Here is a 15,081-nt window from a genome sequence, read left to right on the forward strand (position 1 = left end):
AGTTCTCTCAATTCATCAGCCAACTTCTGACCTTCCTTCCTTCTTCTCTAGAGTCAGGATTCTGTGATGCATTATCTAGTCCCGCGTACTCAAATGCTCTGTGGCCAGCAGCATGGGCATTTTCTGGGAGCTTGTTAGACATGCAGACTCTGAGGGCTCACCAGACTGGCATTTTAGAATCATCTTAACAAGATTCCTAATGATTTGTATGCAGATAAGGTGGGATTCCCTGGTGATTTAGACGGTAAAGAATGTGCCTGCAATGTAGGAGACCCAGGTTGGATCCCTGGATCTGGAAGGTCCCCTGGAGAAGAAAATGGCTACCTACTCCAGTATTCTTCCCTGGAGAATCTCATAGACAGAGGAGCCTGGCAGGCTGCAGTCCATGGGGTCACAAAGATTTAGCGACTAAAAATAACAACTCTCTGAATTCAGTACTCCTAGTACTGAACTCAGTTATCTACAAATACAGATAGAAACCATAGGTCATAGGAGAAACTTGGACACACTTGAAATTTGTGGAATCAGGGAAAGACTAGTTGGAAGGTGAACAGGAATATTTAAAAATGTTTCCTTGTAATCAGTTGTCTCTTCCCCCATCTTCTTCACCAGACTGAGTTGTCAGGATGGGGATGTGTGTCTCATGCACACAGAATCCTCCGCCAGGCATCTTGCTTATAACATACATGCTTAATGAATTTGGGGAATAGAATGGTTTTAAAGCATTTCTCAGGTATGATTAAATAAAATGGCAGTCTGAAGCATATGAATTTTGCCAGCAGTTCAGATTATACCAGCAAGGGGGTGATGTTAATACCTGAATGCCAGATACTCAATCAAAATTAACCATCAACTTTCACCATGAGCTGTTATCAGTCTTTCTCTGGTTACAGATATCTTTCTTAATACCCCAGCTCCATTAGAGAAGAGAAATTATGCAACTACTTTATAAACTGACTTATCAAGAGTCCCGCTTTTCTCTGCATAATGACTAAGTGCCTTACAAATACTTTCTCTGCTGCTTACTTGTAGAGTGATAGAACATTAGCTGCAGATTTAATGTCACCATGGTTGTGATTTGCATGTGGATGAAAAGTTAATATAATGTAGAACTGTGAAATTAAACTGGTCGACTATGAGCAGCAGTCCTGCTAAGATCCATTCATCTATCCTCATTATTTCACCTCATGGCTTATTGTGTTTGCTGCTTTCTTCCATTACTCACAAAACTGTCAAATAAGTCCCAGAGGATTCACTGGCACATGGCTTCTTCTGGAAAACAGTGTTTGCAAAGCTTACATAATGGAACCAATGAAGCCAACATGTGAAAAAGACCAGTGTTCTCTTGCCTTGTTAACTGACCCTCGGCTTCAGAAGGAAGAGGGTGAATCTGGATAGGAAACAGAATGAGAAAGCAAATTATCAGGGGACTGACTTGTACTTTTTTCTTACTTTAAATGATGCCTGTAAGAGTCGAGAATACATGAGACTTTATGACACAGTCCACAGTGGGAACTATCTTGGGGAAAAAGAAATGACACAAAACTGATTATTCTATTCAGAGAGTATGGGAAGCAGGGGGTCAAAGGCTTTTTCGAATGCAAAGTGTAGGAAAAAATAAACCACTGTGCGTAAGTTGCAGGAGATGAATTACGTCTTCAAGTTCTGTTTGCTCATGAGATTACAACTGAGGTGCAACTGAAAGCACCTGTCATTGTTTTTCTTCTGAAGATGAGCCAGGAAATGGTAAACCAGAGAACAGAGCCAGCTGCCTTACCAACTGAAGTGTGATCCTGTGAAGAGGCAGGGGGAATGCTCCACACATCATTTTGGAGTCTCTGGGTGGCCTCTGCAAAGCACCGTCCTCTCCACAGCCCTGTACCCACATCTCAAGATGGGGTGCCCTCATCTCTACCTTCATTTGATCAAAGGAGCAAAATGAAAATAACTAAATTTAGCCTTAGTAATATAAGTCATTCAAACGATAGACAAGGGGAATGAAGGGCATTTTAATCAGAGGTACAGGGAACAAAATATAACTTGGGGATGGAAAAAAGTATTTTATAATTTGGCAAATTCTGGTGTGCTAAGTGACACTAAATGGCTGAGTCATGAAAGGAAGTAGTACAGTCATGCCAGGTGACTGAGCAGAACTCCTTTCCAACCTCTGTACACACATTTTATAATTACGCCTCATTTAATCTCCCCCTCCATTCAAAGTACCCTTCAGAACTGGTCAGCACGGAAATCAATTTCTAGAATGAGACTTTTATTAACCACAGGGTGGATTCTCATACGTATGGGATCGTTAATATACTGCCCTGCTTGACGCCTAGTAGATTCTTCTTAATTCTATTAATGATCAGATTTTAAAATGTTTTCCTCTTTATATTTCCTCTTTATATTCATAAAGTACTTCAAATCTTGTTTGACTCAACAATGAAGGAAAAGTCAGCAGCAAGTCCTAGGGAATGAGTATAAAGAAAAAGCCATCATTTACCACTGAAAGAAAATATTTGTTAAGTTTAAACCAGAGTAAACAAGAAGCACATGACAATGTATGGTCATAATAAGATTTTATTGAGAAGCAGTACGATAAATCCTTTATAGAACATAGAAATACATACAATTCCAGCCCTTTCCAATAAATGGCAATGTAACATTGGCGTAGGATTCCTGAATATCCCAAACGCTTTGTTTTGTACCTGTAGGAGAGAAGCAGTTCTTCTACAGCTTAACAACACAGAAGTGGGGTGCTCTGACCTATTTAGGGTGGGCAGCACTGGAGACAGAACTCGGCATGAATAAAGGAGGACTACATATGAGTTCAAGTGGCTGAAAGAGTAGATAAATAAATGTTCACTTTCTCATCGTGTATTTCAAACTCAGTCAAGAGAAGGCAAGGCATTATAAAATCAGACACAAATTAACTTGAGGACATAAGAACAAAGCATATCTCTCAATTAAGTTATACAGGGACGCTGTAATAAAAGATAGAAAATGGCCACTTTTACCTAAAACTCTACCTACCGTGAAGGCTTTTGATGCCAAGTAATTGGAACTGACATCAAAGATGAAAAGGGAGTCAAATGACTCTAAGGATTAAAGACTGACTTCTTGATGGGACCACAGATCAATAGGATTGATGTAAATAATTGATGTGACACTCACAGAAACACACGAGAGGATAAATGAATACTGCCTGACACAGCTTTAAGGTTTTACTACTTAGTTTTTACATAGAGATAAAAGATAATACTGAGTTTTCTGGAAAGCAATTTTCAGAAGTTTTTCATTTTGTTTTGCTTTTTTAACAAGGAGAAAAATATCTGAGGGAAAAATGATATAACAGAAACAGAATTGAAATGATGCCTCTTCCTTTCAAAACTAAGAAAACTAGTATAAAATTTCAGTTTCTTCCATGGTGTTAGGTTATTAGTCTGAGTTTGATACCCTTTGCCTGAGTTTAAAATCCTATCAAACTTTCTGCGCTTGTAAACATAAATGAAACAAACAATGGCACAAGTATAAAATCTTGCCTGTTTAATAACTGGTAACTTAATCATGTCAATATTGATAAATTTGCTAATGGATGACAGTAGCTAAACTGCAACCCAAATACACATAAGAATCTCATTCAAAACGTTCTACTCCCTGCCTCGATGTCTTCCTGGAGTTAAACTAATTAAGATGCTTGGTGAAGCACTGTGATCATGTCCTCTGGTTAGTAGAGAGAGTTTTTTGTTCTTTTTCCTTTGGTTAGTACATACAGTAGTTAAAAGGGCAGGTAGAGTATAGTAAGACATTTAACTAAACCATACGGGCTCTATTCTTTCCAGTTGGACACCCAGCCAAAGGCAAATCAGCTTTACGGTGAATGCTGACCCCTTTGATCTGAAATGCTCACGCTCACGAGAAAGGCAGAGCTGGCACACAGCTTACCAGCAGCACTTCAAAATCTGAGAAGCACAAGGTTGTCCTGACTAACACAAGTCACAGAATAAGCTAATCCTGGGAACTGAGCCAGTGGACTGTGTCTTAGATCCCACTGTCATTAGCCTTTAAAGGGTCAGGCAGTTTCCAACAGTATTAGCTATTTTGGTGCTACATGGAAAATAATAGGGGATTTCTACTCACAGGAATCAACATACACTCAGTGGGAATTTGGTTCAAAGTTCCAGTTAAAAATGGCATATTTTTGTGACTGAGAGAGCTGTGAAATAGGCACGTTTAAAATTCTTAGACCCTGTTTTTTAAAGTGGCGAAATGTTTCAAAATCAGTGGATATACATAGAAAAGATGAAACAAGCCTGGGAAAATCAGCAATGGAAGGAGGAGGAATGGGAGCTGATAAGTCAAAACACTGGTATGGAATTTAAAGCACCAGGAATTCTTCACCTACCATATAAATAACCAATCCTGAGGGCTCAGAAATTGATGAGTGTTAAAGCCTAGAGTATGCAAAGAGACAAAAGCTATTTGTTCTAAGAACGATCACTGGGTAATACTGTCTCAAAAAACAGCATTTCTATCAAAAGCTTAGCGATTCTGCCATACAGCATCCCCTCCTCCCTCTTTAAACAAGTAGAATGCTCTACTATTTAGTGAGCATTTTCTACTATTTAGTGAAAAGACCAACATCTGGATAGATAAGAAGGAAAATATCTTATGGCTTGTACCAAGCAGGCAACACTTTACAAAGCATAGTCTTTGCAAGATAAGTAGAACACAAGTTAAAGTTCAGAAGGTCAGTCAGAAAGGGTGGACTCAAATCCTGGGTCATAATATATTCACACATAGAAATCTCATTTCCTGATCTTACTAATTCCAAAGAAGGAACACATTTATATTAAGTAATTCCAAAACATATTAGCTTATCTGGAAAAAAAAAAAACTTTTTGTTAGTTTATCTTGAAATAACCATCGAATCATAATTTTCATGTAACGACCATCCCATTTTAGAAGTTTTTGATAAAGGCGTTGGATTATAGAGCCTGAATGCTCTCCTAAAAGGGGCAAATTTGAAAGTATGTTTAGGTAAAGATTGTGAATTTGACAAATGGTGCTTAGGTCCATAGCCCAGTTGACAACTTTTCCAAATTTTGTCCCCTTTCATAATCAACCACTTAGAGAAAAGCAAAGTCATAAAACTGTTATTAAAATACTAAAGAGAAGAGGTGGAGGGCAATATCAAACAAGAAGCATGTCTTTATCTACATTTAGTTTCTTTTAAATATTTTTAGAACAGTAACAGATGATTATATTCATAAGCTTAAGTAAGAATACAATTGCCCCTAAGTTCTTAAATATATACAAATATGCCCTCAAAATACTATACATATCACCTTACCTTCCCTTTAGAAGAAACTGAAGTTACTTAAGATTTCCTTGGATATTTTAAAATAAAAGTAAATAACAAAAAGGAACTGAACTAAAGACATATTCTGAAAAAACAGTCAACTAAATTACATACAGAGCTTGACTCTATTGTTGCTTTAGCCAAGGTTTGATAACAGAGGTTCATGCAGTGAGGCGCAGAGGGGGAGCTTTCCTTTTACAGTTCAAATGCAGGGAACCTGGCTTTTGTGGGCACTAGGAGGTCAGCCAAGAAATATATTGTTCCAGCCATTCCTGAAGGAAAAGAAAGAGTCAAAAGTTATTACACCAAAAGATGATATTTTTTATAGAGTGGCTTCATTTTGTACCATAAACAACATGACGATATAATTTATATGATTTGAATGAAGTAGGTGTCTGTTTTTATATGTTGCAGCTCATTAGAGGGGATCACTAGTAAGGTGCCCAGCCTCTTTATGCAGGTAGAAGACAGGAGAGAAAGTGGAGCCAGACTGGTTTAAGGCACGGCCCTACCATCTACCATATGTGAGCTCCGTCATCATGGCCTGACTTCCCTGTTTGAGCCTCAGAGATCTCATCTCTGACATGAGGATAATAATACATATTTCTGATGAGATTATTTATGATGACATCTACAAAATGCCTAGCATGTGCCTGGCTCCATAAACAGCAGTCGTCATAATTACTACTATTGGATCCACAGTGGTCTGGGTGCTAATGGATTTTTAATACTGAGTTATCATATTAGGAAATAAAGAAGTAGTTTAAGAAATAATTATAAAATTAACTTGTTGTTAAAATGCAACATATTACTAAGGAGAGAAGTGGATGCTGATATTATAAGTCAAATAAGTAATGTGTGGAAAATACCTTCAAAGAGGGAGAAGGGGGTGTCTGGTGTCCGGCATCCGTGTTCTCCATAATCTAAGCACCATTCAGCAAACTAAAAACGAGACCAAGTTAAATTATTGAAATAACTTCTTCTAGAGACTCCTAAAAGTTGACAGAGGTTGTCTCTAAGATTTACTCTGAAAAGTCAAAAACTATTCTCAAGGCAGGGAAAGGGTTTAACCCAGAGAAATGGATGGTCTAAAAAGAAACTACAAAGCATGGGAGGAATTTAATGAGCTTCTGAGTCACGTCTCCAGGGCTATCAAAGAAGAAAGGAACAGAACTACCTTACAGCTCCCAGCAACACAACACCCCCCGCCAATGCTGTTGAGTAGAATTATATCCTTTAAAAAAAACAAAAACAAACACCTAATTCAATTGAATGGTTTTTCTTAAACTGTGTTTGTTCTATAGACTTATGGTTTAAAAAAATAAATGAATTAAATCAGATTAACCAGAGCCATTTCTATAACCTCCTGGGCAAAGGTGTGCTGTTTGGCGGTCCTGAATCCTACCTTACAGGCCCTGTACAGGTACTTCGCATCCTGCGTGAGGCTGTACAGCGACAGGAAGGCGTAGGCATTCCCTGCAGTGCCGTGGCACAGCCCATACCCCTTCTTCAGCAAGCCGTACTGCCAGATCACGTCTGCACACTGATAGGCATCATTGAGATACCGTTCTTCTTTGAACACCTGCAGAGTCAAGGGACAGAGTTTATTATAAGGGATATAAAAGACACTTCTATTGACCTTCCTTCCTGATAGGAGAGAAAAGGAGATGGGAAAAGGGAGGAAGAGAAAGGGAGGTGGCTTAGTAAGAAAGGGTAAAGAATTCAGAGACACAGAGATATGTTATATTGGTGGGAAAAGATTACAATAATTCATTAGCATTTTTTTTTGTTTCTAAATACATAACTGGACATGATCTTGTCCATACGATCTAAGTTTTATATGCATGTGTGTTTGTGTTGTTTTTTTAGTTGCTAAGTCTTTTCAGACTCTCTGTGACCCCATGGACTGCAGCCCACCAGGATCCTCTGTCCATGGGATTTCCCACATAAGAATGCTGGAGTGGGTTGCCATTTCCTTTTCCAGGGGATCTTCCCAACCCAGGGATCAAACCCATGTCTCCTGCATTGGCAGGTGGATTCTTTATCATAGAGCCATGGTGATTGTATAACTGAATGTTACTAGTGAAGTAGCCTTATTTACTTGCAACTTGCTATTATCCTTAGTCACTCTGCAAAGGACAAACACTATTTTCTCTGTAACAATGATGCTCTTCACTATTAGAAAGTTTCTTTATACCCTGGAGAAGAAACTGTTTATAAAATTGATTATAAAACACTATACTTCGTCAGAAAAATAGAGATACATCTTTACAATCTTTGTGACCTCCTAACTCGTGATTAAAGATGTGAAAAATATATGTGTGTGTGTTTGTGTGTGTATTTTTTTCCCATGCCATGTAGCTTGTGGGATCTTAGTTTCCCAACCAGGGACTGAACCCATATCCTCTGCAATAGGACACAGTCCCAACCACTGGACTGCCAGGGAATTCCTGAGAAATATTTTCTGAGTAGATATTTTTAATATCTCATTACAGTATAAAAGTAGAGCAAGACTGTTTAAAAATTTTTTTGTATTATATTTGACTTTCTGAAGGCAAAATCTGAGGGCTTATTCAGACCATAAGATGCCAGAAACTATTTAGAGTCTATAAAACTGTAATTTGTAGAACACGTACCAATGAACATCAATATCTTGGTGTACTTCCATTTTTCCCCCACCTCAAATAAAAACCTTTGCTTCTTTGATTATGGCTCTGTCATAAAATACTTTTTTAGAAGTGATACTTGTGTTTTAAAAATTATGGTGAAATATATGTATGAAAGTTACCATTTTATAAAGTGGACAATTCAATGGCATTAATTACATCCCCTGTGTTGTTTCAAGATGGTTTAAGAATAGGACGGGCAGACCACTTTCTCCCCCACAAATTCATCAAAAGATCATTTGAATGCTGAGCAACTTCCACAAAACAACTTCTGAACACTGGAGGAGGACAACAGGCACCCAGAAAGGCAGCCCATTCTCTTCGAAAGGAGGTAGGACAAAATATAAAAGACAAAAGGAGAGACAAAAGAGCTAGGGATGGAGACCTGTCTTGGGGAGGGAGTCGTGAGGGAGAAGTTTCCATACAGTAGGAAATGCTCTCACAGGCGGGTCTGTGGGGAGTTTTGGAATCTCAGAAAGCAACATAACAGGGAGAAAAGAAAAAAACAAACAAATCATAGAAAACATGCCTAACTGCAACTGCGGAAAAGAACTATCCCATGAAAGGCTCCAAGTGAAAGTGAAAGTGAAGTCGCTCAGTTGTGTCCGACTGTTTGCGACTTCATGGACTGCAGCCCACCAGGCTCCTCCGTCCATGGGATTCTCCAGGCCAGAATACTGGAGTGGGTTGCCATTTCCTTCTCCAGGGGATCTTCCCGACCCAGGGTCGAACCCAGGTCTCCCACATTGCAGGCAGATGCTTTAACATCTGAGCTACCAGGGAAGCCCAACCTAACCCCTAATGCACAGTCTGGACTGCTCACAGAACAAAGGATTGAGGGAATACCAAAGTACAGCTAGCCCCCTGCACACTGGCCGCTCCCTGCCCAGAGGCAGAGAGGCAGGCTTGAGCCAGAGGCAAGGGCCTGCTGCAACCTCAGCCACAGAGATGGCATCTTCCACCAAACTGTGAGCAGGCTCCCAGCTGCTAACCAAATCTTCCTAAGATTCTGGATGGTTGACACCTGCCAGGAGGGTCACAGCCTGAGATCAGGTCTACAGAGGAGACATACAGCACATCTGAGATGGTGTTCTTATGGCACACCTGGGAAACCAAGAGGCTGGGACCGGGGAGGTGATTAAGACGCATGGCCCACCTTGGACAGCGCACTCACCAAGAACCTGGTCATCTGAGCTGCCCAGATCTGGGAAAGGGCACAAAACGCACGCCCAACCCACAGAGACCGAGCCAGAACTGTGTCTGAGTGTCTCCTGAGGAGGTATGGGTCAGCAGCGGCCTGCTGCAGGGACAGGGGCTCTGGGTGCAGCAGACCTGGATATGGCAGAACTCTAGGAGGAGGCTGCCAATAACCCCACCCATAGAACTACCAGAACTTACACAGGATTGGGGAAAGAGATTCTTGGAGGGCACAAATAAAATCTTGTGCACACCAGGACCCAGGAGAAAGGAGCAGTGACCCCGTAAGAAACTGACCCAGACATGCCCATGAGTGTCCAGGAGTCTCTGGCAGAGGCGTGGGTCGGTGGTGGCCTGTGGCAAGGTTGGGGGCACTGAGTGCAGCAGTGACTGCATCGGACCTTTTGAAGGAGATCACCATTATCTTCAAAAGCTCCACCATAGTTTGGTTTCAGGTCAAGCAACAGAGAGGGAACACAGCCCAGCCCACCAACAAAAACTGGATTAAAGATTTATTGAACATGGCCCCACACATCAGGACAAGACCCAGTTTCCCCCACAGCCAGTCTCTCCCATCAGGAAGCTTTCATAAGCCTCTTATCCTTATCCATCAGAGGACAGACAGAATGAAAACCACAATCACAGTAAACTAACCAATCTGATCACATGGACCACAGCCTGGTCTAGCTCAATGAAACTATGAGCCAGCCTGTAGGGCCACCCAAGATGGACGGGTCATGGTGGACAGTTCTGACAAAGTGTGGTCCACTGAAGAAGGGAATGCAAACCACTTCAGTATTCTTGCTTCATCCAGCCCAGCATTTCTCATGATGTACTCCACATATAAGTTAAATAAGCAGGATGACAATATGCAGCCTTGATGTATCCTTTTCCCAATTTGGAACCAGTCTGTTGTTCCATGTCCAGTTCTAACTGTTGGAACAACAGACTGGTTCCAAATAGGGAAAGGAGTACATCAAGGCTGTATACTGTTACTCTGCTTATTTAACTTCTATGCAGAGTACATCATGTGAAATGCTGGGCTGGATGAATTCCAAGCTGGAATCAAGATTGCTGGGAGAAACATCAATAACCTCAGATATGCAGATGACACCACCCTTATGGCAGAAAGTGAAGAACTAAAGAGCGTCTTGATTAAAGTCAAAGAGGAGAGTGAAAAAGTTGGCTTAAAACTCAACATTCAGAAAACTAAGATCATGGCATCTTAGTTCACGAAGTGATGGTCCCATCACTTCATGGCAAATAGACGGGGAAGCAATGGAAACACTGAGAGACTTTATTTTTGGGGGCTCCAAAATCACTGCAGGTGATGACTGCAGCCAAGAAATTAAAAGATGCCTGCCCCTTGGAAGAAAAGTTATGACCAACCTAGACAGCATATTAGAAAGCAGAGACATTACTTTGCCAACAAAGGTTCGTCTAGTCAAGGCTATCGTTTTTCCAGTAGTCATGTATGGATGTGAGAGTTGGACTGTGAAGAAGGCTGAGAGCCGAAGAATTGATGCTTTTGAACTGTGATGTTGGAGAAGACTCTTGAGAGTCCCTTGGACTGCAAGGAGATCCAACCAATCCATCCTAAAGGAAATCAGTCCTGAATATTCACTGGAAGGACTGATGCTGAAGCAGAAACTCCAATACTTTGGCCCTCTGATGTCAAGAACCAACTCACTGGAAAAGACCCTGATGCTGGGAAAGATTGAAGGCAGGAGGAGAAGGGGACGACAGAGGATGAGATGGTTGGATGGCATCACTGACACGATGGACATGAGTTTGAGTAGGCTCCAGGAGTTGGTTATGGACAAGGAAAACTGGCGTGCTGTAATCCATGGGTTTGCAGTCAGACATGACTAACCGACTGAACTGAACTGATGTTGTATTAATACAACCATCACCATTATCTATTTGTAAAACCTTTTCAACATCCCAAACAGAAACTCTGTACCCATGAAGTAATCATTCTCAGCCTCCTAGCCTTTGGTAACTTTTACGCTACTCTCTCACTATGAATATGCCTATTTTATATACCTCACATTAACCATCATAGCACGTAAGTGGAGTCATACTGGATCTGCCCTTTTGTTTCTGGCGTGTTTCACTTGGCATCATGTTTTCAACGTTCATGCATGTTGCAGTATGGATCAGAAGTTAATTCTTTTTTAGGGATAAATCATATTCTGTTGCATGTAGACACTGTATTTTGCCCAACCATTTATCTGCTGATGGACACTTGGATTGTTTCCACTTTTTGGCTACTGTGAACAATGCTGCTAGGGAACGCTGGTGTACAGATATCTGTTTGAAACCTCATTTTCACTTCTTTTGGGTATATACCAAGGAGTGGAATTGCTTGAGCATATGTTTAATCCTGTGTTTAATTTTTTGATGAACTGCCAAACTGCTTTTTATAGTAGCTGTACCATTTTACATTGCCACCAGCAATGTCCAGGGAGAATCCTTTCTATTTTTAATTGAGCTCCTGGGATATTTATCTTGTCTTTGCCACTAATACTATAGATCTTAGCTACTCTACCCATCAAGTGAAGTGGTTCCTTGTTCTGTGAAATAATGTGTGCTATGGTATAAAAGGGTACTGTGAGAATAAATTATAACTCATATAGCCAAATGAGTTTAGGTCCAACAAATGGTTTGTCTATGTATCCTTGAAGAATTATACAGAAAACTAATTAAGGTGATAGAATCTTATATTCTGTTTTCTAACGTATTTCTAAAAATGAGAAAATTCATATTACCTTATAGGCCTGAATGAGCATGTAGATTACCCCGGGAGCACCGTGGCACCAGTGGACCAGCAGATCACGACTGTCGTCCACACAAGGAGGGTAATTGCCTGAAGGGAATTTCAGTTGGCAGACATAGTCTACACTGGGCTTGACCAAATTATGTAGCTTCGCATGGCTCACTTGAAGGCTGGGCTAGAAACAAAAATGAGAATTATTAGTTTTGCTGAAACAAACAGTCCTTTTTAATGCTCAAAGTCAAAGAGTTAGTCACTCAGTCCTGTCAGGGATGGGTTTAAAAAGAGAGGAAAAGATGACCAAAATGAATTGGAAGTCATTAAATGGTTTTGGATTCCAGCCGATTTTTTTACCTACTGGCACAAACCAAAATTAGGCTATCAGTTTACATCTGCAACCTTATATACATATTATTTTCAATATTTATTTTTATCTAGATACATATAAAAATGTCCAAAGCCAATGCTTAAGAATGTGAGCTAAGAGAAGTTTCCTAAGGTCTTAGTACCTTAAGCACACTTTAAGGACCACAAAGAGATGCATTAGATAAATCAGGTACAACTTTCATCTAAAGTAGTAGCAGTGATAGTTGAGTTGCTAAATCGTGTCCAACTCTTCGAGACCCCATAGACTGTAGCCCATCAGGCCCCTCTGTCCATGGGATTTCCCAGGCAAGAATACTGGAGTGGGTTGTCATTTCCTTCTGCAGGGAATATTCCCGACCCAGGTCCTGAACCTGGGTCTCCTGCATTACAGGCAGATTCTTCACTGACTGAGCCACCAGTGAAGCCCATTTAGAGTAATGGTGGGTGATATTTCCAACAGAAGATGCTAACAAGTTGGGAGACCTAGGATCTAAATCCCCAATTGGTATGACTCTAGATTAAGTCTTTCTGCAAAAGATTTGGAACTGATACTTATGAAGGCTTATTTAGATACAATAATGAACAGAATTACAGGATTTGGTGCCATATGGCATATGAGCCTCTACTTTTGATATAATTTTTAGTTTTGGTCCTGGTCCTAATTCAGTGTACCTCATACTCCTTTTAAACAACAAATGCAGTGCTGTCTTTGCCAGGCGGGGCTGGGCATTTGGGGTGGGAGGGAGGCAGCGCTGTGAAGTCAGGCAGGAGGCAGTGGTGGCAGGGAATGAGACGACGCCAACCATAAGGCTTCCATGGACACTGAACACGCACTAAGTTCTGCAGACACACTCAGGTTCCACTTTATGCAAGAACAGTGTTCAAGCGCAGCTTAAAATGTGAAAGCTGAATGGCTGGATTCTCCTCAAACTTGCAGAAGTTCTCAATATGGCCTAAAAACTACATTTCATGTTGATACTTATGCACCTATCAGAATGGACTTTGAGGATTAAAAATTAAATCATTTCAAATAGATAATAATGTACAAATGGAAAATGCAATGCTTGGGTTTCCAGATTTCTTATTATAACCAAATGCATGGAAGCAGAGGGTAAGACACCTCCTGATGATCTGCTTTGAAGAAAGGTCATGAAGCCACCGTCACTGACACGTATGACTCTAACTCACCTTGGTACATCGAAGTTGTTCTTCTTTCCTAAAAACTTTGAAGAACCTGTATTTACTTCTGGAAATAGAGAGTCAGTGAGGAAAGTGTGCCAGAAAAAAGAATTTAAGCTTAAAATGTCAAAACCCCTAATTATTTAACTCTGATTTGAGAAGTGCAGGAATAAACGTCACCACTGGTCTCTTACTGCCAGACACTCCAAGTATGGTTATGCATTGAAGAGCAATAATAAGCTTTTATTTTTCAGCTCTGCTGTTCTTGTTTAGTTACAGGGAAATGACAGGTGTGAGGTTGATTTGGCATTATTACAGCTGCTCAACCAGCTATGGGCATTTATATCCAAGCTCTCTTGTTGAATGTATTAATGAAACATTTTTCGTTATGTTACACTGTAGTTTGGGAAATTGAGGGGGGGCACCTTTACCATCATTAAAAATCAGTATTCTTTTGCCATGAATTCTTATTCTTAAGCACAAGTGCTGATATCTCCTTCAGCAGAGCTAGACAAGCCCCTGGAAATGATGCTCTCATGAGGAGCCCTCTTCTGACCTCCCCTTCCAGGTTATGCTTGCTGTAATACTCTATTTGTCCTCGGTCTTTCTGGCTTTGGCTGATGTCTCCCAACAGTATTAGCACCAAAGAACTGTTGAACATGGCATGTGCTATGCTTAGTCGCTCAGTCACGTCCAATTCTTTACAACCCCTTGGACTACAGCCTGCCAGGCTCCTCTGTCCATGGGGATTCTCCAGGCAAGAATACTGGAGTGGGTTGCCATGCACTCCTCCAGAGGATCTTCCCAAACCAGGGATCCAACCCAGGTCTCCCACATTGCAGGCAGATTCTTTACCATCTGAGCCACCAGGGAAGCCCAAAAATACTAGAGCGGGTAGCCTATCCCTTCTCCAGAGGATCTTCCCGACCCAGGAATTGAACTGGGATCTCCTGCATTGCAGGAAGATTCTTTACCACTTAAGCTACCAGGGAAACCCCGGAACGTGGCATGTTCAGATATTTTTCAGGTAAATTACACAAAATCCACTGAAAAGGCTCCTTAGTTTTGCTCTCTAACTGCACTTTAGGCAGCAGATCCTTCCTTGTTTTCTACTGATTTTGTTCTTACTCCTGCAACTTCTTTCAATGGGTTGTACCTTATAATGAGGAGCAGTATTAATTCAAGGAATCTGCTGAAAGAGCAGAGCAGAGGGCACTTCATATAGAAGAATAGGTCAAAACACTTACTCTGCACAAGTGGCATGAGGTGGGCAAGTATGGTCACCTACAAATCAAACATCATCTCAAAGCACAGTGCCTTTTACGTTAATATACTTCAAATACACTTTGGCAAGTGCTGTTGTTATTAAGTCATTGCATTGTGTCTGACTCTTTGCAACCCCATGGACTGTAGCCTGCCAGGCTCCTCTGTCCATGGGATTTCCCAGGCAAGAAACTACAGTGGGTTGTGATTTCCTTCTCCAGGGGATCTTCTTGACCCAGGGATCGAACCTGTATCTCCTGCATTGGCAGGCAGGT

The 15,081-nt window shown here is 40.9% G+C and overlaps 1 protein-coding gene across 4 annotated transcripts in view; it reads right to left on the bottom strand.

Annotated features, from left to right (window-relative positions):
• Nucleotides 1-2,559: 2,559 nt before the first annotated feature.
• LANCL1 (LanC like glutathione S-transferase 1) overlaps nt 2,560-15,081 on the bottom strand; it is a 47,655-nt gene continuing 35,133 nt past the window's right edge. For all 4 annotated transcript variants that reach the window (XM_055573354.1, XM_055573353.1, XM_055573356.1 and 1 more), the window contains exons 7-10: nt 11,994-12,176; nt 6,765-6,941; nt 6,229-6,301; nt 2,560-5,631 (exon numbers count right to left, since the gene is read on the bottom strand). In XM_055573354.1, the coding sequence (XP_055429329.1) occupies nt 5,555-5,631; nt 6,229-6,301; nt 6,765-6,941; nt 11,994-12,176 (510 nt within the window). In that variant the 3' untranslated portion in view covers nt 2,560-5,554. The remainder of the gene's footprint in view (nt 5,632-6,228; nt 6,302-6,764; nt 6,942-11,993; nt 12,177-15,081) is intronic.

This window comes from Bubalus kerabau, chromosome 3 (genome assembly GCF_029407905.1).
Source record: "Bubalus kerabau isolate K-KA32 ecotype Philippines breed swamp buffalo chromosome 3, PCC_UOA_SB_1v2, whole genome shotgun sequence".
Classification (NCBI taxonomy): Eukaryota; Metazoa; Chordata; class Mammalia; order Artiodactyla; family Bovidae; genus Bubalus; species Bubalus kerabau.